Genomic DNA, 25168 nt, shown 5'->3' on the forward strand with positions numbered 1-25168 from the left:
GGGCACATAGCCTTAGGTGCGGATTACATGCATTTTTGATGTGTTTCCACCACAGAAACGCACTAAAAATGCACGTGCGTTTTTAACTGTGGATTTTCCGCATTTAATGCAAGTCTAGAGGGAAAATCCACTCAGAAAGCTCAGCGTACCCACAAGAGATATTAACATGTTGTGGATTTAAAACACGCACCACATGTCAGTTTACGTGGAGTTAAAAAAAGCAGGGGGCAGGAGATTTCTATAAATCCCATCCACTTTGTTGGAACTGTGAGACGCTGCGTTTTTGAAGCAGCAAAAATACACAACATGAAAAATTCATCCTGGGCACACAGCCTAACTATGACAAAAATAAATGAAATAACAAGCTACAGAGGAGGATTAATTGTAATCCAGCAACTGGATATACATTTTATTCAAGACACCATTGGACTTTTCTTACTACTGGGAGAAAGGCGGTCTTATATCTTATATGACTATAGGGGGAAAAGGTAAAGACAAACAACTTTTTTAAGACAGCAACTGTATTCACAATGGCACCAAAAATAGTCTTTTCTGAGGATGGTCTTCTTAATGTATGTTAATGCACACAAAGCTTGGCAACTCACCAGTTCTGCTATAGGTTTCAGAAAAAAAATCACAAAAAAAAAAAAGTGTACAGAGGAAAAACAATTCAATATACCTAAATGGGGCAAAAGATACACTCATGAAATATATGAATAATCTCTTATGAAGCGTGTACCTGTATATAGCAGCAAGACAAAAAGTATTATGTCATATTTTTGAGCAGTCCAACGTTATATTTATTGTCACCTTCTCTGCTCCCTCCAGTTCTCTAGCACCCCTGCACTGCCGTCAATCAGGAAATACATTGACGCTTTGATGAAGAAAGCCAGGGAAGATATTTTAGGCATCTCCTCCTTCTCTGGGTCCCTTTTGTCCCACATTGCATTTCTTTTCATATGACATAGCAGAGGGAGAAGGGTCAAATATTTGACGTATGCACTCTTTTTAACCACTTCGCACCAGAGCCTGTTTTTGCCTTCGTGACCGGGCCAATTTTTTCAATTCTGACCACTGTTACTTTATGAAGTAATTGCTCTGGAACGCTTCAACGGATCCCCCTGATTCTGAGATTGTTTTTTCGTGACATATTGTACTTCATGATAGTGGTAAAATTTCTTTGATATCACTTGCGTTTATTTGTGAAAAAATAGGAAATTTGGTGAAAATTTTGAAAATTTTGCAATTTTCAAACTTTGAATTTTCATGCCCTTAAATCAGAGAGATATATCGCACAAAATAGTTAATAAACAACATTTCCCACATGTCTACTTTACATCAGCACAATTTTGGAACCAAAATTATTTTTGTTAGGGAGCTATAAGGGTTAAAAGTTGACCAGCGATTTCTCATTTTTCCAACAAAATTTACAAAAACATTTTTTTAGGGACCACATCATATTTGAAGTCACTTTGAGGGGTCTTTATGACAGAAAATACCCAAAAGTGACACCATTCTAAAAACGGCACCCCTCAAGGTGCACAAAACCACATTCAAGAACTTTATTAACCCTTCAGGTGCTTCACAGGAATTTTTGGAATGTGGAAGAAAAAAATTAACATTTAACTTTTTTTCACAAAAATGTTACTTTAGACCCAATTTTTTTTATTTTCACAAGGGTAACAGGAAAAAATGGACCCCAAACTTTTTTTTGCAGTTTCTCTTGAGCGCGCTGATACCCCATATGTGAGGGAAAACCACTGTTTGGGCGCACTGCAGGGTTCGGAAGGGAAGGAGCGCCATTAGACTTTTTGAATGTAAAATTTGTTTGAATAATTAGCAGACGCCATGTTGTGTTTGGAGAGCTCCTGATGTTCCTAAACAGTGGAAACCCCCCACAAGTGACACCATTTTGGAAACTAGACCCCTTAGGGAACTTATCTAGATGTGTGGTGAGCACCTTGAACCCCAAGCTGCTTCACAGAAGTTTATAATATTGAGCTGTAAAAATAAAATTTTCACATTTTTCCCACAAAAACGTTTTACATCCCTTAATTTTGCATTATCATAAGGGTAATAGGATAAATTGCACCATGAAATTTGTTGTGCAATTTCTTCTGAACACGCTGATACCCCATATGTGGAGGCAAACCACTGTTTGGGCGCACGGCAGGGTTTGAAAGGGAAGGAGCGCCATTTGACTTTTTGAATGTAAAATTTGTTTGAATAATTAGCGGATGCCATGTTGCATTTGGGGAACCCCTGATGTGCCTAAACAGTGGAAACCCCCCACAAGTGACACCATTTTGGAAACTAGACCCCTTAGGGAACTTATCTAGATGTGTGGTGAGCACCTTGCACCCCCAGCTGCTTCACAGAAGTTTATAATATTGAGCCGTAAAAATAAAATTTTCACATTTTTCCCACAAAAAATGTTTTTCATTCCCTAATTTTGCATTATCATAAGGGTAACAGGAGAAATTGCACCATGAAATTTGTTGTGCAATTTCTCCTGAACACGCCGATACCCCATATGTGGGGGGAAACCACTGCTTTGGTGTACGGCAGGGTTCGGAAGAGAAAGGAGGGCTATGTTGGCTGGCATAGGTTGCAGACACCATGTCACATTTGAAGAGTCGCTGACATGCCGAAACAGCAGAAACCCCCACAAGTGACCCCATTTTGTAAACTACACCTCTCAAGGAATTCATCTAGGGAAGTAGTGAGTATTTTTTAATTTTTAAATTTATACCATTGGGCAGTGAAAAAAGCATAATTATACTTTTACCACAAAAAAATTTTTACCCTCAGATTTTACATTTTCACACAGGGCAATGGGTAAAAATGGTGCCGAAATGTGTCACGCAATTTCTTCTAAAAGTGGCAATACCCCATATGTGGCTGTATCGTACCGGTCAGCCATACGGCGAGATCTGGGGGGGGGCTGAGTGCTATTTGACAATTGGAGAACAAATTATTGTTGAATAGGTATTTGGATTTGGGAGCACAAAATTTTCTGAATTTCTTTTGGGGGGCAAGGGCCATTTCGCTTTTCCAGAGCCTTTCTGCTACCAGTAACTTGGAAGTCCCTTATATTTTTAACAGATGACGGACCTGAGTGGGGACTAGCTTTTTTTGAGGACTGAGTTGAAGCTTTTATTGGGAACATTTTACGTAACATTTATCCGGCGCTCTAGGCTGAGCACTTACATCGGGGTTTCCATCTAAATTTCCAAGTGATGTAATTCAGATGAAACCCCTGCGGGATCCATTCACTATAATGAGGCAGCAGAGTTACTCTGGACTCCGTCTGGCCTCTGTTTAGCGGTGTCCTTTTTTTCAGAAGTGCACAAAACTGTGGCCAACCGCGCTTTTATGCACGCCTAAAACAAATGACACCGTGGGATCACAGGCCAGATGGCATCCACAGTGGCCTATATCTGCCTCATTACAGGGAATCTTCCGTCATGGGTTCCGTCTGAATCACGTATTTCAGAGATTTACACGGAAACTCTGGTGTAAGTGCTCAGCGCAGAGCGCAGGATAAATGTGGGCAGAGCCTTACTGCGATCTTTGGGAGACATAATAAACAAATCAGTAGCAGGTGAAGAATTGGTTTTATTTATTTTTTACGCCGTTCCTCCTGTGATATAACTGATTAGATTACTTTATTCTTCGGGTCGGTGCGATTACAGAGATACCAGATTTATATCAGGATTTTATGACTGACAGCTGTCACACACTAAGAGATGCTTTTTTTTTGCAAAATCTAGTTTTTGCATCGCCATATTTTGAGAGCTATAATTTTTCCATATTTCGGCCGACAAAGTCATGTGACGGCTTGCTTTTTGCGGGACAAGTTGACATTTTTATTGGTACCATTTTTGGGTACGTGACGTTTTTTGATCGCTTTCTATTCCGTTTTTTGGGAGGTAAAATTAACAAAAACCAACAATTCAGGAATTGTTTTTTGAGTTTTTTTTTTATGCCATTCTGTGTGTGGTAAAAGTGATAAGGCAGCATTATTCTTCGGGTCAGTACGTTTACAGCGATACTACACTTGCTGTATATTTTTTTATGTTTTGGCGCTTTTACACAATAAAACAATTTTATAGAAAAATATTTTTTTTGCATTGCTTTATTCTGAGCGCTATAACTTTTTTATTTTTCGGCTGATGGAGCTGTATGGCGGCTTTTTTTTGTGGAACAAGATGACATTTTCAGCGGTACCATTTTTATTTCCATTTTGCATTTTGATCGCATTTTTTTCCCCCCGTTTTGTTTGGCGATATGATAAAAAAGCATACTTTTTTGCTCCGTTTTTTATTTATTTTTATTACGGTGTGCACAGAAGGAGTTAATTAGTGTGATAGTTTTATAGATCGGGTTGTTTCGGACGCGGCGATACCAAATATGTGTACTTTTTTTGGTCTTGCATAAATATACGGATTTATTGGTTTAATATTTTATTTATTCATTTTTATTTATTTTGTGATTTTTTTTTTAACAGTTTAAAAACATTTTTTTTTACTTTTTTTTTTACATTTTTACTTAGTCCCTGTATGGGACATTAATTTTTATTTTTCTGATCACTGATCTCATGTAATCTAATAGACATGTATTACATTACATGAGATCTTTGCTGACTGTTTCACAGTCAGTGTGTCCTGCCAGGCTTCAGCTGCAGGCTGAGCCTAGCAGGACACCATATATGGCAGATCTGGAGGCGGTCATGTGACCTCCAGCTGCCATAGCAACGCCAGGTCCTGGAAGGTATCAGGGGTCGTCGGAGAGGTAAGTAAGACGACCCCCTCTCCTCTGTCTATCTTCTATATGCCGCGATCACTATAGATCGCGGCATATAGAACATAGCAAAGGGTTAACATCATCCAATCAGGTCCCGATGATGTCCCCTTTCAGAGCTAACGCTCTGCACCGGAATCGCATCGCTTGCAGGACCCTGGGGGTCCTGAGCGCTGCGAGACCACCCACCATTTTTAAATGTCGGCGCTGCACAGAGCCCAGGCGACTGGCCACAAATGCTATTCCACTCGGGGCTGAAGTAGCATTTCTGGCGTCGAAAACGGGGGCAAATTTAATGAATTTGACAGGGGGCGTAGACATGCCCCTTTCCCGGCTCCTCCCAGCTCCATCCATTTTGGTGGAGCTGATCCAAAGTAGCGTGAAAACACCAAAATATTTAATGAATCTACCCCAAAGTGCTGATTTTCTTATAGAGGGCCGCTTTATATATACTATAATGTAATTGCAAATTGGTCACCAAAAATCATCCATCTATGTACGCACAATAAAATAAATTAAGAAACCTCTGCTATGAGAATATGAGCGTGTGTCAGCTGAATAGCGCTGATGTAGATGTTGACAAAACTGGCTAAATATATATTTGTATGTATCCAGTTTCTATGCAGTATTCCTATCAATTATAGGATGCAGCTTGATATGTGTCAAGGCAAATTATATTGGTTTATGTCGCTGCGCTTCAGCTTGACATGTAGTGCAGAAAATAAGAAATATATATTTATGTCAAAATAGAATTCATCTGAATGTGGAACAAGATATGATATAAGGTATAGCGCATTGCTTTTCATCAGTCATCCACCATCGTAGTAATCATTACACGTGTATAAGTCATTACTGACAATCTTCATATTAATCTCTTTACTTTGTATCTGCAGCGTAAAAGATGTTGCATTAAATTTAAAGGATCCACAGCATCCTGAGCATGTCTTGGGAACAATATATTTATCTGTTGTCCTGTCTCAGAAGGACAGCGTCTGCATGGAAACGGTGAGTCACTATATAAGAGGAATTATTAGTAGCAAATAATAGACGTCCATACTTTCACCAATAATACTGCGGATGTATGTGCATATGTTCTGATATTCAATAAATGTGAATTTCACAATTACAGAGAGAGAATTATTTAAGTGAATACACATTGTACATGCATGTGCAGCTTGTACCTCTTATGGTTTTCAATCTAATCTGGAGAATCTAGGGAAGCTGCTACGACAGCGCTTTACAGACATTGTCATCACTGTCCCTATTGGAACTATATCAGTATGTCTTTGAAGTGTGGGAGGAACCAGAGTACCAGGGGAAAACCCACACAAACACGGGGAGAACACAAACTCCTTGTAGATGTTGTCCTTAGGACCCCAGGGCTGCAAAGCTTCAGTGGTAACCACTGATCCACCATGCCGCTGGTCCTTTAATTGTACCTGAGATAATTCTGTGGCTTGAGGACATCAGGCAGATATTCTGAAGGACCTTTTTGTGATATCCATTTAGGGCAGTGTTTGTCACTGGGTGATAATGGGTGATCTGTGTCAACTGGGTGGAGCCAGAATTGACCCAGACATGCCAGAAACCTTGTGCAAAAATAGAATGTCTGCCCCCTCCTACAATCATAGCTGCATCTTATATTGACTTATATTTAAACCAATAAAAATATTTTTACTGTTATTTTTTTGAAAAATAATTAATGTGCTGTTAATGACAACCTCCATGATGGTCTAGAGCAGTTAAAGGGTTAATCATAATATCCCTGGCCTGCTAGGGCAGTTATGGGGTGGAGATAACATCACTTGTGGTCTACGGCTGAGAAAGGGTTAATAATAAATTCCATCATAGCCCTGGGTGGTGATATGGGTTAAAGCACCACTCCAACATTTTTTGTTATTGCTGCACTGGAGTGGTGCCACTAATATAAGCTCCCTGCCCCTTGCCTAGTCTTATACTTGATACTTACTAGCCACTTTCCTCTTCTATTATGCACCGCTCTGGTCAGTCTTCTGCAGGTTGTGACCTGTCGGATCTCTCCAGTGTTTGCTGGAGTGAGTCGGAAGTTACAACTTAATGTAAGTCTATGAGAGCCAGAACGAGGCCAGACTGAGGCTTTCATAGACTTACACTGAGCGCTTGTGACCATTACCCCTGACTTCAGGTCAGTCAGAAGTTGCGGTCACAAGATAGTGACGTGGCACCGGAGCGGCGGAGAAGAGTAGAAGGCAGTGGCTGGTAAGTATAAGGGGCAGGAAACTTAGATTAGTGGCACCACTCCAGCGCTGAAATTAAAAAAAAAAACGCTGGAGTGGTGCTTTAAAGATAATTGGTAGAGAAAAGAAGACGCTCTTTCGGCAGAGTGGCCTCTACACGCCCTGGATCCCTGTGCAGCTAAACAGGCCTTATGCCCACCCATGCTTTGGAGGCATAGATGGTTGGCACTTACAGTATGTAGACATCTGTTGAAGGGGCTGATTGGGGCATCTGAGGTTGAGGCACTTCAGACGGCACCTTTCTAATAAATGTTGAGGCTATAAAAATGGCGCATTGGAATAGGTTCACATTGTGCATTGGAAATCTGAGTGTCTAGCAAAACCCTTTAAGGATGAGAAATGATACTAACAAAGGGTAAATAGACCCAATTTAAGAGATATTGTAATTAATTAATATGGTCTAACAAATAAAGATTAAAATAACTCGGGTGGTATTGTTGTGTATCATTTCTTTGGGACTCCTCTATGGGATATCACTCTTCTAAAGATAATTTATCTCCTACCCAGATTTATGGCTGCAGTCCACTAGCTAGGATAGCTTTTCTAAGGACAAATATAGAAGTCATTATAAGAAATGCTACACAGCAATACCACCTGAGTTATTTTAATCTTTATTTGTTAGACCATATTAATTAATTACAATAACAGTTAAGTTGTAATCACATTATCCCTTAAGTTGGGTCTATTTACCCTTTGGGTAATTTATTAACACATTACATACACACGTCAATGGCTCTATTGGGGCTTTCATCTGAAGCCCTGAAAAATGGAGGATCCTCTGACAGGGCCATTGACTTTAATGAAGGTGGAGTCACTTTGTGCTCTGTCTGATCTCATATTCAACAACATCCGATTTTATTCAAGTGGGCACAAAAATACAGTCGACCATAGTTGTGTGTCCGTCCAAAAAAAAGGCGTATATTGCTGAAAATTAGGCTAGAAACAGCACAAAGTGACTCTGTCTACTTTACATTCCTGGTAGTGATGAACGAGTGTGTTCTGTTAACTCTTTCGGCGAGCATGCTTGGGTGCTCACAGAGTATTTACAACGTGCTCGAATGTTATCTTTGAGTCTCTCTGTGTGCATGATTTGCGACTGTTTGACAGCTTTAATACTTGTGAGGAATGCATCTTTGTTAGGCATTCCTCAAATGTATTAAAGCTGTCAAGCAGTCGCAAATCATGCACACAGAGAGACTCACACATAACATTCGAGCACGTTGCAAATACTCGGTGAGCACCCGAGCATGCTCGCCGAAAGAGTTAACAGAACACACTCACTCATCACTAATTCCTGGGGGTGGAGTGAGACTGCTTTTGAATGTTGGAGGATTCTGAAATTCAGAAACAAGTCGTTTAACATTGCTGTACAATTTAATTCAGTTTTCAAGGGATACATTGTGGCCATGGCTTAGAAACACATGCTTCAGACACCAATATTCACATGTCTAAGAACAAATTATATAAAAACACTTCTACCGATACATATAAACACATACAGTATATATTGGCATGTATGTTGCTTATGATGGATTCCAACTGTGGGTGGCATGACTCTTGTGCTACAGGAAGATATTGAATTTGTTTGATAAAACACAACCTAGATCTTGCCTTTGTTGATGACGTCCATAACACTAAATTAACCTTTTTCACAGCCTTTATCTATGCTCAAGTCGTCTGAGCCGGTAAGCAGCGTGTATCCTGTAAGGCCTATAGTCATCCCGCTGTGACCAAGTTACAATCCATTAACGCATGATTATGTTTGTTTCATTGTGAAATTCATTGCATGAACTTATTGTACAGATTACTAGCGATTACTAATGCATGTTCTGTCGTATATGAAAATTTACTTTGCAATTTATTAGTTTTCCTGCTTTTTGGTGACCAGTCTTGAAGCCTTCCAGCAATTTAGAACCAGGACAGCCCCTTGCCATGTCATCTGGGGATGGGACAGATATTATATTTCTGTTATAGGGGCTGTATTACTTAGACAACCTACTTTTAAATAGGTCCATCTTCTCTAATCCCTGCATATCAGCTATTTTCCTCATACTTTGCTCCTACAGGGCAACTGCTCAGAAACTTTTTTGCTGTGTATGTAATGCATGGAGGGGCCAGGGGTCACATTCTAGCTCATAGTGAGTGGTCCTGAGCAGTCAACCTCCGTCAATAACGTGTATATAGAGGTGTCCTTCTTTTCCCTTCTTTTTGGCTTGAGATGAGTGGAGCGAGATGACCAGATGAAAAATAAATTTTATGCTACTACGTTAGGCCCCATGAGTATTTCAAGGTCGTCTTTCCGCACTCATCTGGGAATGTCTTGAGCCAATAATGTCTTCAGAAGACAACCCCTTTACATCATTGTAAATCACTTCATTAAGATCTCCAAAAGAGCACTGCATCTGTCAGAATGTAGAAAATTAAGGTTTGGACCTGTAATGTTAAAAAGGTTGTTTACGACTTTTATATTTATGGCCTATCCACAGCATAGGCCATCAATATCTGTTCAGTGAGGGTGTGGCAGATAGAACAATGCCGATAAACTGTTCCCGGTGCCACCGGATGTGCTCAGTTGAGGAGCGAAACTATACAGCACCGCAACTGCACGGTGGCCGCAGCCGGGTACTGCACCTCCACCCCTTATTGATTCTTGTATACAGTTGACGGAGCTGTGCACTCTACAAATGAGCACATCTGACTGCCGCCGGCACTGGGAAAACTGATCGGCAGGGGTGCCGTGTGTCACACCCACACTGATCAGTTATTGATGACCTATCCTAAGGAAAGGCAATCAATGTAAATGTCCCAGACAACCCTCACATCTCAGAATAGAAGTAAAATATTAAAGAATGAACTTCACATTTACTGTATTCTGGAAGGCGTATTGTGATATTTGTCGTCAAGGTGTGTATCCCATGTTTTATAGCTATAGAAGAATACACTTTGTTCAAAATGCAAAATATTTATTGTGTCCTATCTATACTTAATAAGGAAAACTTAGTAACATTTAATAAAATTGCCCAATTCACCTAAATTGCAGAAAAGAAGAACTGTTTTAAAGTCATATTGAGGTTGGAGCTACATAGTAACTTATGTCTTATGACAGCAGTACTTAGGCAAATCACGCAGCCAAAATCATTTGTGTAACTTGCTGTTACACGACTATTTTTTTGTTGTGAGTTTTCTGTAAAACAAACCCAGCTGAATAGAAGACAAGTCAAATGCAATACATAGTCATAGACATACACTGGAAGGGAGAGAATGGCTGGTCCAAGGATCAACGTACCCACCATTCCATAGAAATCCAAGCCAAGAAAAACCCTTCTTGCAAGAAAACCCTAATCAATACTTTTCTTGATTTGGGCTTACATTGCCTATATTTTTTGTTTTAGTGAAAGTTGATTTCCAATTCATTGCAGCTTTTCTAGTTTTCTTGAATATAGAGTATAGAGATAGAAAATTTTTGCAGTTGATAAAAAAAATGTTCAGTTTATATTTATAGTTATTTCTTTCATCCAGAAGAATAGGATGGTCAGAGTACAATAAGGTGACTGGAAATCCCACCTCTATGCAAGCAGAAAGAAGACATTCTTGACGAGCTGATCAAATGTCTTGCTTGAATAGGGAGGTTACTTTGTATAGCTGCGGATTTATCCTTGACATAAGCTACGGTATCTTTACTTAGAAAGGGCATTTCAATGTAGGCTTCTGACTAGATAAAAGATAGAAAAAACATAGCTATTTGAAGCAATAGCTAATGTAAGTCTAGAGTGGAAACATCTTTTTTTTTTTCCTATTTCTAATTTCTATAAGCAAGCTGTTTTACTTCTAGCCTTTACAATAACCTTAGTTAACACATTGAGAACAGGTTTGAAGCTTTTGACGCCTACAGTGCCAATGCATGAATCAATGTTCTTTTGTGTTGTACACTTGTGTGGTGCAGTTGTATTTGCTGAATGATTCAAGCATTGTGATGTAGTTGCTTTCTGTGTATATTGATGCATGACTATTCTCCCCATTCGGTCAGAGGGTTTCGCCAAGTACTGGTCTATAAGGGCATATTCAGGGTACCTGTGGTTTACTGCATTTTTTATGCTAGTTGTATGTGTCAAATACAGTAGAAGATAATACAGTTTTGACAACTAATTTTGATTGACACATCGCATCTAGTTATGTTCAGAAATTCAATTCATATTCTATTTGTATAATGAGTCAGTTACTGAAAAATTCATTCCATACGATTTTCTGTTTGGAAAAGTTAATTCAATAATTGCTGATACTAAACATTTACTAAAAAAGTAACTTTATGTGCAGTTAGTAAAGAAGGGAATTATGTCACTAGGATAAACCCAGAGGAGCATTTAAGCTAAACCCAGAGGAGCATTTAAGCTAAACCCAGAGGAGCATTTAAGCCTCCTCATACTGGCATGTCACTCTCCATAAGGAGATAACTTACCCCTTAGATACTAGGATAAACAATCATTTATATCTTTATATGATATTTCAGTATTGTTAAAAGGTTACTATTTTATATTCGTTATTCATTTGTTATTGCATTAGTTATTTAAAAGTAAAAAAAAGGAAAACGATATTAATCTTAAAATTGATTTGAAACTTTATAAAAAACACTAGATTGCATTTAATATATCATTAATCTATTATCTGAGACTAGAAAAAAATGTTATCATTAAAGGAAAGGTTTTTTTATTTTATTTATTTTTTACTTTTTTTTAAGTTAGTATGACAGTTTTATTTCCACTTGGAATGTGCATATTGTAGATTCAGACTGAAAGCAGCAAAACCACAACAGAACACATATAGAAACAATATGTAAACAAACTTGTGTGAAATAAACCCGACTATGTGTTAAATCTTAGCTTTCTCAAACTTTTACTGTGATGATAGCTTTGCATTCCCTTTCCATTCTTTCGAGTAGCTTCATCAGATAGTCACCTGCTTTGGATTCCAATGAACAGGTATGTCAAGAGTTCACACGTTGAATCATCATCTGCCCTCAAAAAGTGTTTGCGATCATCAGGTGTGTTTTGAAGAGGCAGTGTTGGTACAAAGTTATATAAAGTGTTGAATCCTATTCTACAACTGTTCTAAGCCAGAATATGGCAAGAACCACTCAACTAAGTAAAGAGAAACGACAGTCCATCATTACTTTAGGTCCTTCAATGGGAAAATTGCTAGTACCGTGAAGGTAACCTCAAATGCAGTCATGAAAACCATCAATTGCTATGATGAAACTGGCTCTTATGAAGACTATCCCAGGAAAGGAAAACCAAGAATTACCTCTGCTGCAGAGCATAAGTTTCGTCCGAGTAACCAGTCTTAGAAACTGGAAATTAACAACACCTCAGATACGGACCTCATAAATGATACACAGACATCAATTATCAGACACAGCTCAACATCAGTCTGGAGGAGACTGTAAGAAGAAGGCTTTTATGGTCGAGTTGATGCAAAAACACCCACTATTGAAGACCATAAACAAGAAGAAAAGACACACAATGACTAGATATCAGATTAATAGCAATCTATACCGTGGTCTGTTGAGACACACTTTGAGATTTTGGTCCCATGTCTTTGTGAGATATTTAAAAGGTATGCAAATGGTATCTACACGTGTGGTGCCCACCGTAAAGTGTGGAAGGGGAGTTGTGATGGTGTGGTGGTGATTTGCTGGGGACACTGTTAGTAATTTATTCCAAATTCAAGGCACACTTATCCAGCATGGCTCCCACAGCATTCTGCATTGACCTGCCATCTACTCTATTTGCACTTAGTGGGACAAACATCCAAAACACACCTCCAGACTATGTAAGGGCTGTATGACCAAGAAGAAGAGGGATGGAGGGATGCGTCAGATGACATAGCCTCCACAAACACCTGACCTCCTACCAATGCAGATGGTTTGAGATGAGTTGAACATAGAGTGAAAGAAAAGCAGCCAAAAAATATGCAGCACATCTGGGAACTCCTGATGGAAAGCCATTCAGGGAAATCATCTGATGAAGCCGCTTAAGAGAATTTCAAGGGCGTGTAAAGCTATAATCACAGTGAAAGGGTGGTATTCTGAGGAATCTAAGATTTAATACATATTCTGGTTTGTTTCATATGTGTTTCTTTACTTTTTGTTTCCATATGTGATCTTTTTTGATTTCGCTGTCTTCAGTCTGAATCTACAATGTGCACATTCCAATAATGACAAGGAAAACCACTGCGTGAACAGTTGTGTCCAAACTTTTGATTGGCAGTGTACATGTTACTTTAAAAATCTTTGTTGAATAGTATAATACACTGTAGATTTTACACATATCATTCAGAGGACCATTTTGGCCTTTTCACTCACAGTAATCAGAATTCATTGCTTTTTAACTGCCCTGAATACGTTATCCTGATTAGGCCTTAACAAGGAATGAAGATCCCTCTGGCCGCTGTGGTGTTCATCGGAAAAATCATTACTACAATATATTTTGTTTGCAGAACATGGTTGTAAAGAAGAATTGGAAAAGATCAAGTAAGGTAAATTATGGTAGTTGAGTAGTTAATTTCAACATTGCAATTAGATAGTTTATACACACACATACACACACACACACACACACACACACCGTTTATACAAGTTTTTTGTTTGTCTCTATGTACATTCTTACTATTCTTAAGATTCTTCTTTGAGACATTCAATAGTAAGATTCAGCATTGCATATGAAGTTAAAGAAATCTTCCAGTCATCATATTGTTTATTGCTAACTTCCCTGGTAAATCACTAGGATTTCACTGACAAAAGGACCTGGAATAGTTGTGTTAGGGTTTTTTCAAACATCAGTATTTTTTAATCAGTATTTCATCAGTATTTGTGTGCCAAAACCAGGTGTGTCTCCAAAACACAGAACAGGTGTCAATCTTTCAATATTAGTTTTCTCTAAAATTTCCACTCCTGGTTTACCCTTAAGATGTATAAATCAATTTGTTTAATTTTTACAGTACATAAATCACATAATTTATAACTGCTAAATATACTTACCTCATTCTCCTTCCAACTATGCAGGAAAAGATAATTAAATGGAATTTCCAGCCAAAACACACAATTAGCCATACAAGTAAATTAGCAGCCAAAGTTTGAGTCATTTTTCCTATAACTACACTTTTATTGTTTTTTTTCGTAACACACACTCTTGCATACAGTTGAAACCAGTTTACATGCACTATATAAAAAGACACATATGCATGTTTTTCTCAATATCTGACATGAAATCAGAATAAACCTTTCCCGTTTTAGGTTAATTAGGATTACCATAATTTTTAATACTTGCCAAATGCCAGAATAGTGAGAAAGAGAGAATGTTTTAAGGCATTTTTATTACTTACTGCAAAGTCAAAAGTTTACATACTGTAAGGCAGCGCTAGTCATCATGCTGGGGGACACTCGCTGCACCGGGTCAATTAAAGCACACCAGCCACTTTGTCCAGTATTTCACAATCCGGCAGTTTATTACTCTTCATAACTGCTTATAACCGAGTCCAACTCAATGGCTCGCCAACATATTACACATATAATGTCTAGGAGCCTTTCAAGTGGCAGACAGGCCCACTTGGCTCCAGTTACAGCCTTCAGCAAAGTCACTTATATAAATGTCCACATCAAGCAGTGTTTTACCTTTGCCGGGTTTTAGCTGCTTCAGACTTGTTCTTCCACAGCTGTGGCTTTACGGCTTCCCAGATGGTGGTCTCCAGCCCTCGTACCTTCAAAGGCTACTGGTATGTTTTCACACCTAACATCCAGCCTCTGCCTTCCAGGACTCTTGCCTTCCAAACCTCTTGCCCTCTAAGGCTACTGGCATCGCTTCCACATAAGGATCCAGCCTCTGCCTTTCAGGCTTCACCAGGATTCACTAGGCCTCACACTCTAACGGTGTCCCACACAGGGAGCAGGCCTCACGCCTTTCACACCCCTTTCAAAACTACCAGGGTTTATATATCTTCCAGTGCACACAGGACCTGTGCTGATGTCACAGTCATGTGATCAGACCTTCTGTGTGCACAGGACCTGTGCTGATGTCACAGTCATGCGATCAGTCACCTGAGGGGGAGGTACATGGTCAGCCAAAACACACCCTGGACCATTACAGTAATGCCGCAAGCCGCTGCATTACATATCTCCCCCCTCTGTTCAAACTTGTGGGGTTGAACACATAATATACACAATCACATTATAACCCACAGTTCACACAGAGACCATGTACTTGACAATTGCTCTGCTCAGCCCCTGGAACATTAGTCAACGACATTAGCCCATTCCTTAGGGACCTACCATCTGTCATTGTCACTGACTTAGTCAAGTCACATTTCCGGGTCACAACCTTGTCAGACCTCCCCCGCTCCCAGTGGTCAGTCGTAACCTTGTCAGACCTCCCCCGCTCTCAGCGGTCAGTCATACAGCAGTGTGACTCACACGCCCTGGTATCTAAGGTCCAGTTTGACTCCGTACTGTCCCGTACTCTATTGGGTCGTTTGTATGGGCCACTCAGACCTGAGTTACTGGAGGTCTCACTACCTCTAAACCCACGCCCACTATCCTCAGGACATCTTGGAAAGCCTCTGACTTCTACTGTAGCCGTTCTATTATTTGAAGGGCCCTTTCTCTGTCTGGTCTCACAATTTCTAGACGGCTGCCATCTTCTGCTGCTCAGACGATGCTGTCTTTCCACTCGCAGTCTAGCAAGATTCAACTGTTCTACCTCTCGCAGGTAGGTCACTCGGTACTCCATCAGCATGCGTATATATGCAAGACTTTCTTCCGTTCCTACAGCGGAGAATGACACCATGCCGTCTTCATCTGGTATCCAGTCCTGATGATCACGTGGACTGCTTACTTTCATCACACCAGACTTCTTTACCATCATCTGCATGGCTTGGCCATTTCTCCCAATAAGCTTTCTTACCAGAGCCTGAGGCACCCGGATGACCTCTTCATGCAGACTTTGAGCTTTTTTCTGAAGCTCCAGTTGTCTAACGGCTTGTTCCGTCTTCAACCGGAGACACCGCTTCGTGCGAATACATCACCAGTGCATGTCACTTAGGATAGCTAGCCACCCTCTTCACTGTGACTTTGGTTGTGGACAGGACCAGCAGCTGTTTAGCTTCTGAGGTTGAGTACACCTTACAGGCTCCCACGGCCTTCTTAAACTCTTTATGCACGGACTTACTGGTGCATTCTTCTCTCAAATCCTCGGGTACATCTATGAGGCACTTGTACCGAGACGTTTCGGTCTCACCCGTGGTCTCCAAACTATCATCTGGCTCAGGTTTCAGGGGCAACTGACTTTCAGCTTCTTCACCCTGTATGCTTCCCCTGAGCTGATTCACAGCTACAAATTCACGAATTTTCATCTTGACCACTTCCATTTCATATTTATCTTCTGTTAACACTCTCTTAGCTCTCCTCAGGTCCACCTTCTCATGGTATAAGGGAGTGAGTGCAACTTGTTTGCCCTTTTCCTTCTCCAAGGAGGCCTCGTTCACTGAGTGATACTTTGCTAGGCGATCTTTGAGCTCGAAAACTTCTTCCTCTAGCTCAGCTACTCGCCTCTCAGCAGCCCATCTCTGAAGCTCTTCCTGCTTCAACTGCTCCTTTAACAGTAGAGTTCTCTCAGACCTCTCTGTCTCCAATGCGCCCACTCGGCTCTCAACAGCCAGTCTCTCAAGCTTCTCTTGCTTCAAATGGGCTTGTAGCGACTCCTTGAGTTCCTTGATCTCGGCTCCTACATCCACCGAATCATCCGAGCTCGCATTATTCGAGTAGGTATTTGTTTCATACCTCCCATCTCCAGTGGCCAACTCCTGGCCCTGGTCTGTAGCTTTTCCGATAGACTCCTCCATCTTTGTCCGCTCAGCTTCCATCTTGCTGATTCTTTCCTTAAGGCACATCTCTGCCCTCTGGAGATTATCACAGAATATCTGCAGCTCCTTCACCTGAGCTTCCAGTCCTAGGGTCTTTCTGCGGAGATCATCATTTTCATCATGGGTGTCCTGCAGAGTGGTCTCAACCACTTGGCGCATGTGCTCTGCATCCGCCTTATCATCCTCTAGTTTTTCTTTAACCCTGAGGAGATCCTCATAGTCTCTCTTAATTTGTTGCAGTTCCCCACTGTGTTCACCATATCCCTTCTTGGATTCACACAGCTCCCGGTTGAACTGTTCGCACAGTCGTTCTAGGTTTTGTTCACGCCCAGAAACTTCATCCTGCAGCGCCTCCTTCTCAAGCTTCAACTGCAAAACCTCCTCCTTGGTTTTGCAGCGGTCCTCCTTAATTTCCTGGAACATTTCCTTCCATTGGTTAATTTCCTCGTTGCTTCCCTCCAGGTCTCGCTGTAAGTTCCTCACAACCTGGTATATTTTCTGCCGTTCAGACTCCAGGCTCCGCTGGTCTGAGGACATGTTCTCCAGGTTTTCCCATAGTTGCTGTATGTCACTCTGATACTGCTGCCTGATAGGCTCCAGCTCTTGGTCATGACTGGCCACCTCCTCTTTCAGGGCTGACAGATCCTGATCCTTCTGTCTCAGTACTGTACCGGAGGTTGCTACTGGCAGCGTCACCTCCTCTTCTGCCTCTAAAGGAGGATCCATACTTGGAACAAAGGCACACAGTACTACATTTTCTTTATTTTCACTTGCAGCCAAGACTACAGGAGCAAACTTTTTGTGGCCCTTGCGCCGTCGACGACGAGAGGGGGACTCTCTCCCCTCGTCTAGCCCCTCCTGAATGAACTCTCTTTCTACTTTCATAGTGTCACCATCAGTTGTGGGGTCTGTGTCACTCCCCATGGTGTCGTGGACCAACAAGTCACTTCCCACCTTGACGTCAACCCCTTCTACTGGAGCTACCCCGTTATCAACGGTCAAATTGTCATTTTTAGGCGGTACCAACCCACAACCAGTAACAAATTTTGGGTTTCTATACTCCACGCTCTTGTGAAAAAGCGCCCCTTTTTAGACTCCGCCCCCTTTTGAACAACCACACCGGTAGGGGAATTTTTACAAAAAAAATCAGCAGTAGTCTTAGGACCCAGTTCACAACATCTCTTACCACCTCCCCGGGCACTCTGGGACAATACTGGCGCCCCCGGAGAGTTCACAGAATGGTTCATTGCTGCCATTCTATACGGTGCCCACAACTCCTGCCGTTCCTGCACCATGTCCTGTAGACGTTTCTCAAATACCTGCTGCGGTTTTAACCGGCAGTTTAATCGCTCAATAGCTTCAGTTTAATTTGCTGCTCCGTTTACAGCCATCGCGGTACACTATTCACACTAGACACTTCACACCGCTCTCCCCAGAAAATTTTTCTGGCCCCGCCGAGCCACAGCACACCAGGTTTGAGTGCGAGAACAATTTTCGTAACCCTGCCGAGTTACAGCAAACCAGGTTTGAGTGCGAGGACAATTTTTGTAACCCCGCCGAGTTACAGCCAGATGCTTTAATTTTCGTGACCCCACCGAGCCACAGCAAACCAGGTTTGAGTGCGAAGACAATTTTCGTAACCCCGCCGAGTTACAGCAAGATGCTTTAATCTTCGTGACCCCGCCGAGCCACAGCAAGATGCTTGTATCTACGCTCGTCATCCTGTGCTGTTACCCCTAGCAACCAGGCTGCAGTTGCCCCTAGCAACCGGGCTATAGTTGCCCCTAGCAATTGGGCTGCAGTTGCCCGCATTCTCCAACCACATGTAAGGCAGCGCTAGTCATCATGCTGGGAGACACTCGCTGCACCGGGTCAATTAAAGCACACCAGCCACGTTGTCCAGTATTTCACAATCCGGCAGTTTATTACTCTTCATAACTGCTTATAACTGAGTCCAACTCAATGGCTCACCAACATATTAAACATATAATGTCCAGGAGCCTTTCAAGTGGCAGACAGGCCCACTTGGCTCCAGTTACAGCCTTCAGCAAAGTCACTTATATAAATGTCCACATCAAGCAGTGTTTTACCTTTGCCGGGTTTTAGCTGCTTCAGACTTGTTCTGCCACAGCTGTGGCTTTACGGCTTCCCAGATGGGGGTCTCCAGCCCTCGTACCTTCAAAGGCTACTGGTATGTTTTCACACCTAACATCCAGCCTCTGCCTTCCAGGACTCTTGCCTTCCAAGCCTCTTGCCCTCCAAGGCTACTGTCATCTCTTACACATAAGGATCCAGCCTCTGCCTTTCAGGCTTCACCAGGCTTCACTAGGCCTCACTAGGCCTCACACTCTAACGGTGTCCCACACAGGGAACAGGCCTCACTCCTTTCACACCCCTTTCAAAACTACCAGGGTTTATATATCTTCCAGTGCACACAGGACCTGTGCTGATGTCACAGCCATGTGATCAGTCACCTGAGGGGGAGGTACATGGTCAGCCAAAACACACCCTGGACCATTACAGTAATGCTGCAAGCCGCTGCATTACAATACATTTCATTAGTATTTGGTACCATTGCCCTTAAACTGAATGACTTGGGTCAAACATTTAGGATATCCTTCCACAAGTTTCTCACAATAGTTGGTCGGAATTTGGGCCCATTCCTCCTGACAAAACTGGTGTAGCTGATCCAGGTTTGTAGGTCGCCTTGCTCGCACCTGCCTTTTCAGCTTTACCCATACATTTCAATAAGATTGAGATCAGGGCTTTGTGATGGCCACTCCAAAACATTGACTTTGTTATCCTTAAGCCACTTTGTTACCATTTTGGCAGTATGCTTCGGGTCACTGTCCATTTGGAAGACCCATTTCCGCCCAAGCTTTAACTTCCTGGCTGATGCCTTGAGATGTTGCTTCAGTATTGCCACATTGTCTTCTTTTCTCATGATGCCATCTATTTTGTGAAGTGCACCCGTCCCTCCTGCAGCTAAACTACCCCACAACATGATGTTGCCACCCCTGTGTTTCACAGTTGGGATGGTGTTCTTAGGCTTCCAAGTTTCTCCCTTTTTCCTCCAAATGTAACAATGGTCATTATGCCCAAAAAGTTCAATTTTACTTTCATCAGACCACAGGACATCTGTCACGCCAGGTGTGAGTGCAGTACAGAGAGTTACACCAGGTGTGAGTGCAACACAGAAGGGAAAGGGAATAGGAGCCCACTAGGGAAAGGGGGAAGAGGTGACCTCCTAATCTGGACTAGCGTCACCCTGTCTCCCTCTTAAGTCCCTATACCGCCTCCCTAGCTGTCGCCGATCACGTGCCTCGCCTTACTATCCATGGCGTAAGGCTATAGCTGGGGGTGGAAGGCGATGAGCACTAGTCAACCTCCGCTAGCACTCTAAAGACAAAAGGGGAAGACAGCACAAGGGAATAACAACTTAGCTTTAGAAGAAAACTCCAACAGGGCACACGGCCTCAGGACTCCAGAGAGTATGTGATGCTGCTTCAGCCAAGTTCCAAGTAGAAATGAGTATAACCGGCGACGCCCACCTAGACAAACCAGGTATATATACACCCAGACTAAAGGGAGGTAGTCACTGGGTCCTAAACACAGCCTCCTATCTAGGCAGCTGTCTGCACTGCCCAACGTGGAGATCTTCTGCATACCACTGCAGGGCGACACCCGTGACAGTACCTTCCCCCTCTACAAGTGGCCTCCAGACACTCAGGACCGGGTTTCTCAGGAAAAGAGGTGTGAAAAGAGCGAACCAATTTGGGAACGTTTACCTCTGACGCTGAAACCCACGTCCTCTCCTCCGGCCCATAGCCGTTCCATTGCACCAAGTATTGCAGAGAACGACTTTAGAGATGAGAATCTACTATCCTCGAAATCTCAAACTCCAAATTACCATCAACCATTACTGGGGGCGGTGATAGAGGTGAGGGCTCATGAGGTTCTACGTACCTTTTGAGTAAGGACCCATGAAACACATTATGAACCTTAAGGGCCCGAGGAAGTTCAAGATGAAACGCTGCTGGGTTAATGATGGTGGTTATTTTGTAGGGACCAATAAACCTAGGTCCCAGTTTCCTAGAAGGAACTTAGAATCTTATATTCTTGGTAGACAACCGCACAAAGTCATTCATATTCAGGTCCGGACCTGGCAAGCGTTTTCTATCAGCCATACATTTATACCTGTCACCCATGGTCTTTAAATTACACAGAAAATCCTCCCATACCGAGGAGAATGACGAAGCAAACCGTTCCTCCTCAGGAACTCCTGAAGCTCCACCCCCACTGAAGGTACCAAACTGTGGATGATAACCATATGCGCTGAAGAACGGTGACCTGCCAGTGGATTCTTGACGATGATTATTGATGGCAAATTCTGCCAGCGGTAAGTAGGATGCCCAATCCTCTTGATTTTCGGAGACGAAACACCTCAGGTATGTCTTCAAGTTCTGATTGACACGCTCGGTCTGACCATTCGACTGACGGGGGAAGGCAGAGGAAAACGACAGCTGCACCCCCAGTCGAGAACAGAATGCCTTCTAGAACTTGGAAACAAACTGGTCCCCCGATCTGACACCACATCGGAGGGAACCCCATGAAGCTTCACAATCTCATTTATGAACACCTGGGCAAGTGTCTTAGCATTGGAAAGTGCAGGTAAAGCGACGAAGTGAACCTTTTTACTGAACCTATCTACTGCTACCAAAACCACCGTTTTCCTGCAGAAACCGGTAGGTCAGTAATAAAATCCATGGACAAGTGTGTCCATGGCCTGCTAGGAATGGGTAGCGGAAGAAGAGTACCAGACGGACGGGTGTGCTAAACCTTAGAACATGCGCACATACTACAAGCAGCTACGTGTTCAATTACAACCCGATGCAACCCACCAAAAACTACGAGAGAGGAGGTCTGCTGTTGCCTTACCTCACAGAGTTATGATGTTCGTTGATTACTTTACGGTGCAGATCAGGTGGTACAAATAACTTTCCTGATGGGCAGGAGGCAGGGGCGTCCCCTGAGCCTCCAGCACCTCCCCCTCCAGTTCAGGAAAAAGAGTCGAAATAGCTACCCCTTTCTGTAATATCGGGGCAGGGTTCTCATGGTCACCACTACCAGGGGATCTCCGGGACAAAGCATCAGCCTTGACGTTTTTGACCCATGGACGAAAAGTGACACCAAAATTAAACCTAGTAAAAAACAGGGACCATCTGGCTTGCCTAGGGTTGAGACGTTTAACTGACTGGAGATATGACAGGTTCTTATGGTCAGTAATAACAGTAATAGAATGGACAGCCCCATCCAACCAGTGTCGCCATTCCTCGAATGCCAATTTGATCGCCAAAAGTTCCCTATTACCCATGTCATAATTTCTCTCAGCCGAAGACAACACAGCCCCAACCCCCAACATCCGAAGCATCGACCTCCACAATAAAGGGTTGAGAAACATCAGGTTGACGGAGTATAGGTGCAGTGGCAAAGTGATTCTTTAAGGAAGAAAAAGCCTGTAGGGAAGCCTCCGACCATTTGGAAAAATCAGACCCCTTCTTCGTCATGTGAGTAAGGGGTTTCACTACAGAGTCATTTTGGATGAATTTCCTGTAAAAATTAGTAAAGCTCAGAAAACGTTGTAGGGCCTTCAGGTTCTCGGGACGTTCCCAGTCAATGACTGCACGGATCTTCTCCAGATCCATCCGAAAACCTGAAGATGACAACAAGTACCCCCAAAACTGCATCTTCTGAACAGCGAAAACACATTTCTCTAGTTTGGCATAGAGTTTGTTATCCCTTAATATCTGGAGCACCTGCTTAACATGCCCCCGATGTGTCTCAAAGTCGGGTGAATAAACCAAAATATCGTCCAGATAGACCACCACAAACCTCCCCACCAAATGCTGAAAAATATCATTTATGAAATGCTGGAATACCGCACGTGCATTGGTCAAGCCAAAAGGCATAACCAGACTCTCGAAATGACCTTCTGGGGTATTGAACGCTGTCTTCCATTCATCCCCTTCTATGATTCTAACCAGATTGTAGGCTCCCCTTAAATCCAACTTGGAGAATACCTTAGCTCCCACAACCTGGCTGAACAAATCAGGAATCAGAGGAAGAGGGTATGGATCACAGATGGTAATTTGATTTAATTCCCGGAAATCTAAACAGGGACGTAGACCGCCATCTTTTTTCTTCACAAAGAAGAACCCTGCCGCCACGGGCAAAGATGAGGATCTGATATGTCCTTTTTCCAGACTTTCCGCAATGAATTCCTTCATGGCTTGTCTCTCAGGGCCAGAAAGATTATACAGTCTGGACTTGGGTAGTTTAGCAAATCCTGACACCCCTTCTCAGAAAAAGCGTCCTCAAAACCAGACAGAAAAACAAGCAGTATCTCCGCAGAGACAGCAGCAATGGAAACATTCAGACAGTTCTCATGGCAGTAATCTCCCCAGTTTGCCAATCCACCAATGGATTATGTTTAACAAGCCAGGGGATACCTAAAACAATCGGGGTAGGGAGATTCTCCAAAACATAGCAAGGAATGATTTCACAATGAACTGACCTCTCCCTCAGTTTCACATTATGTACAATCTGAGTAAATGCTTTCTGTGCAAGTGGCGCCGAGGCAATGGCAATGATGGAAATAGGTTCAGCTAAAGCACAGCAAGCGAGACAATGAGTTTTCACAAACTCAGCATCAACCATGCTGACCCCGGCTCCACTGTCAACAAACACAGATTTTTTTTTGATTTTGCGCTCTAGCAGCACCTCTGCAGTCAGGACAAAGCAGGAACTGCAGTTTGGCCACAAATGCACCCCTTGTTTATCCAACTCCAGACTACCGAGAGTTAATCGAGTCTCTTTTTGCTTAGGAATTGAAGGACAGGTCCCAACAAAATGTCCCTTTTTCACAAAAAAAAATACGCCTTTTTTCTTGCGAATCTCCTGGGAGATTATGACATAGAGACACCCCCTAACTGCATAGGTTCCTCCACCTCCCCCAGTACTGGTTCACCCCCAGACCGCTCCCTTGGCAAAGGTACACAACCCAGACAAGAAGGCCCGGAGAAGAAGGTCACACCCATCTATCCCGAAGGCGCCTATCCAGACGTATGGCCAAAGACATGGCAGTCTCCAAGGACTGAGGGGTATCATATACAGCCAAGGTATCTTTCAACCTTTACGTTAGGCCCTCCCAAAATTGAATTTTAAGGGCTGAGTCATTCCATTTCCACTGACCGAATCCCCTGCTGAAGGCGACGTAGCTTAGACTCAGCCAAGGTGACTCAGTCAGGGTCATCATAGATAAGGGCAAGAGCTCCAAAAAACCCCTCCACAGATTGGAGACCAACCAAATCCTGCGGTAACAAAAACGCTCACGACTGAGGATCTCCCTGCAGTAGAGAGATCACAACGCCAACCCGTTGCTCCTCATTACCGGAGGAGTAGGGACGAAGCTTGAAATACAATTTGCATGCCTCCTTAAACACAAAAAAACTGTCCCTACCTCCTGAAAACCTGTCCAGGAGGGCAACCTTGGGTTCAGGCTGGACAGGCCTACCTGCAGAGACCACCACATTGGCGGCTGGTAACTGCTGATCCTGCTGCTGAACCTCACAGCGGAGGTCATTCACCTCCAGACACAGACAGCTGAATTGCTCTGTGAGCTCTGCAACTGATCCCATACTAAAGGGAGTAAAGAAAAAAAAAAAGGTGTACACCCAAATACACACAAAGAAAAAACAAACAAAATGTCAATCTTGTGTTGTTGTTTTTTTTTTTTTTTCAAAATGTGCTTGGCCGGTTATAATGTCACGCCAGGTGTGAGTGCAACACAGAGAGTCATGCCAGGTGTGAGTGCAACACAGAGGGGAAAGGGAAAGGGAGCCCAGACACTAGGGAAAGGGGGAAGAGGTGACCTGCTAATCTGGACTAGCGTCACCCTGTCTCCCCCTAACGTCCCTATACAGCCTCCACAGCTGTCGCCGATCATGTGCCTCGCCCTACTATCCCTGGGGTAAGGCTATAGCTGGGGGTGGAAGGAGATGAGCACTAGTCAACCTCCGCTAACACTCTAAAGACAAAAGGGGAAGACAACACAAGGAAATAACAACTTAGCTTTAGAAGAAAACTCCAAAAGGGCACACGGCCTCAGGACTCCAGAGAGT

General features: G+C 42.7%; 1 protein-coding gene across 8 annotated transcripts in view; it reads left to right on the forward strand.

Annotated features, from left to right (window-relative positions):
* The window catches only part of MCTP1 (multiple C2 and transmembrane domain containing 1), a 1157412-nt gene that overhangs the window by 436178 nt on the left and 696066 nt on the right, over positions 1–25168 (forward strand). For 5 of the 8 annotated variants that reach the window (XM_073678366.1, XM_073678397.1, XM_073678421.1 and 2 more), the window contains exons 5-6: positions 5697–5808; positions 13491–13610. In XM_073678366.1, coding sequence (XP_073534467.1) covers positions 5697–5808; positions 13491–13610 — 232 coding nt within the window. Of the gene's footprint in view, positions 1–5696; positions 5809–8734; positions 8765–13490; positions 13611–25168 lie in introns of all 8 variants that reach the window. The other 3 variants (XM_073678374.1, XM_073678380.1, XM_073678388.1) reach the window with 3 other exon arrangements.

This window comes from Phyllobates terribilis, unplaced genomic scaffold (genome assembly GCF_046119375.1).
Source record: "Phyllobates terribilis strain yellow unplaced genomic scaffold, ASM4611937v1 Scaffold_1__5_contigs__length_1240528914, whole genome shotgun sequence".
In the NCBI taxonomy this organism is placed as follows: domain Eukaryota; kingdom Metazoa; phylum Chordata; class Amphibia; order Anura; family Dendrobatidae; genus Phyllobates; species Phyllobates terribilis.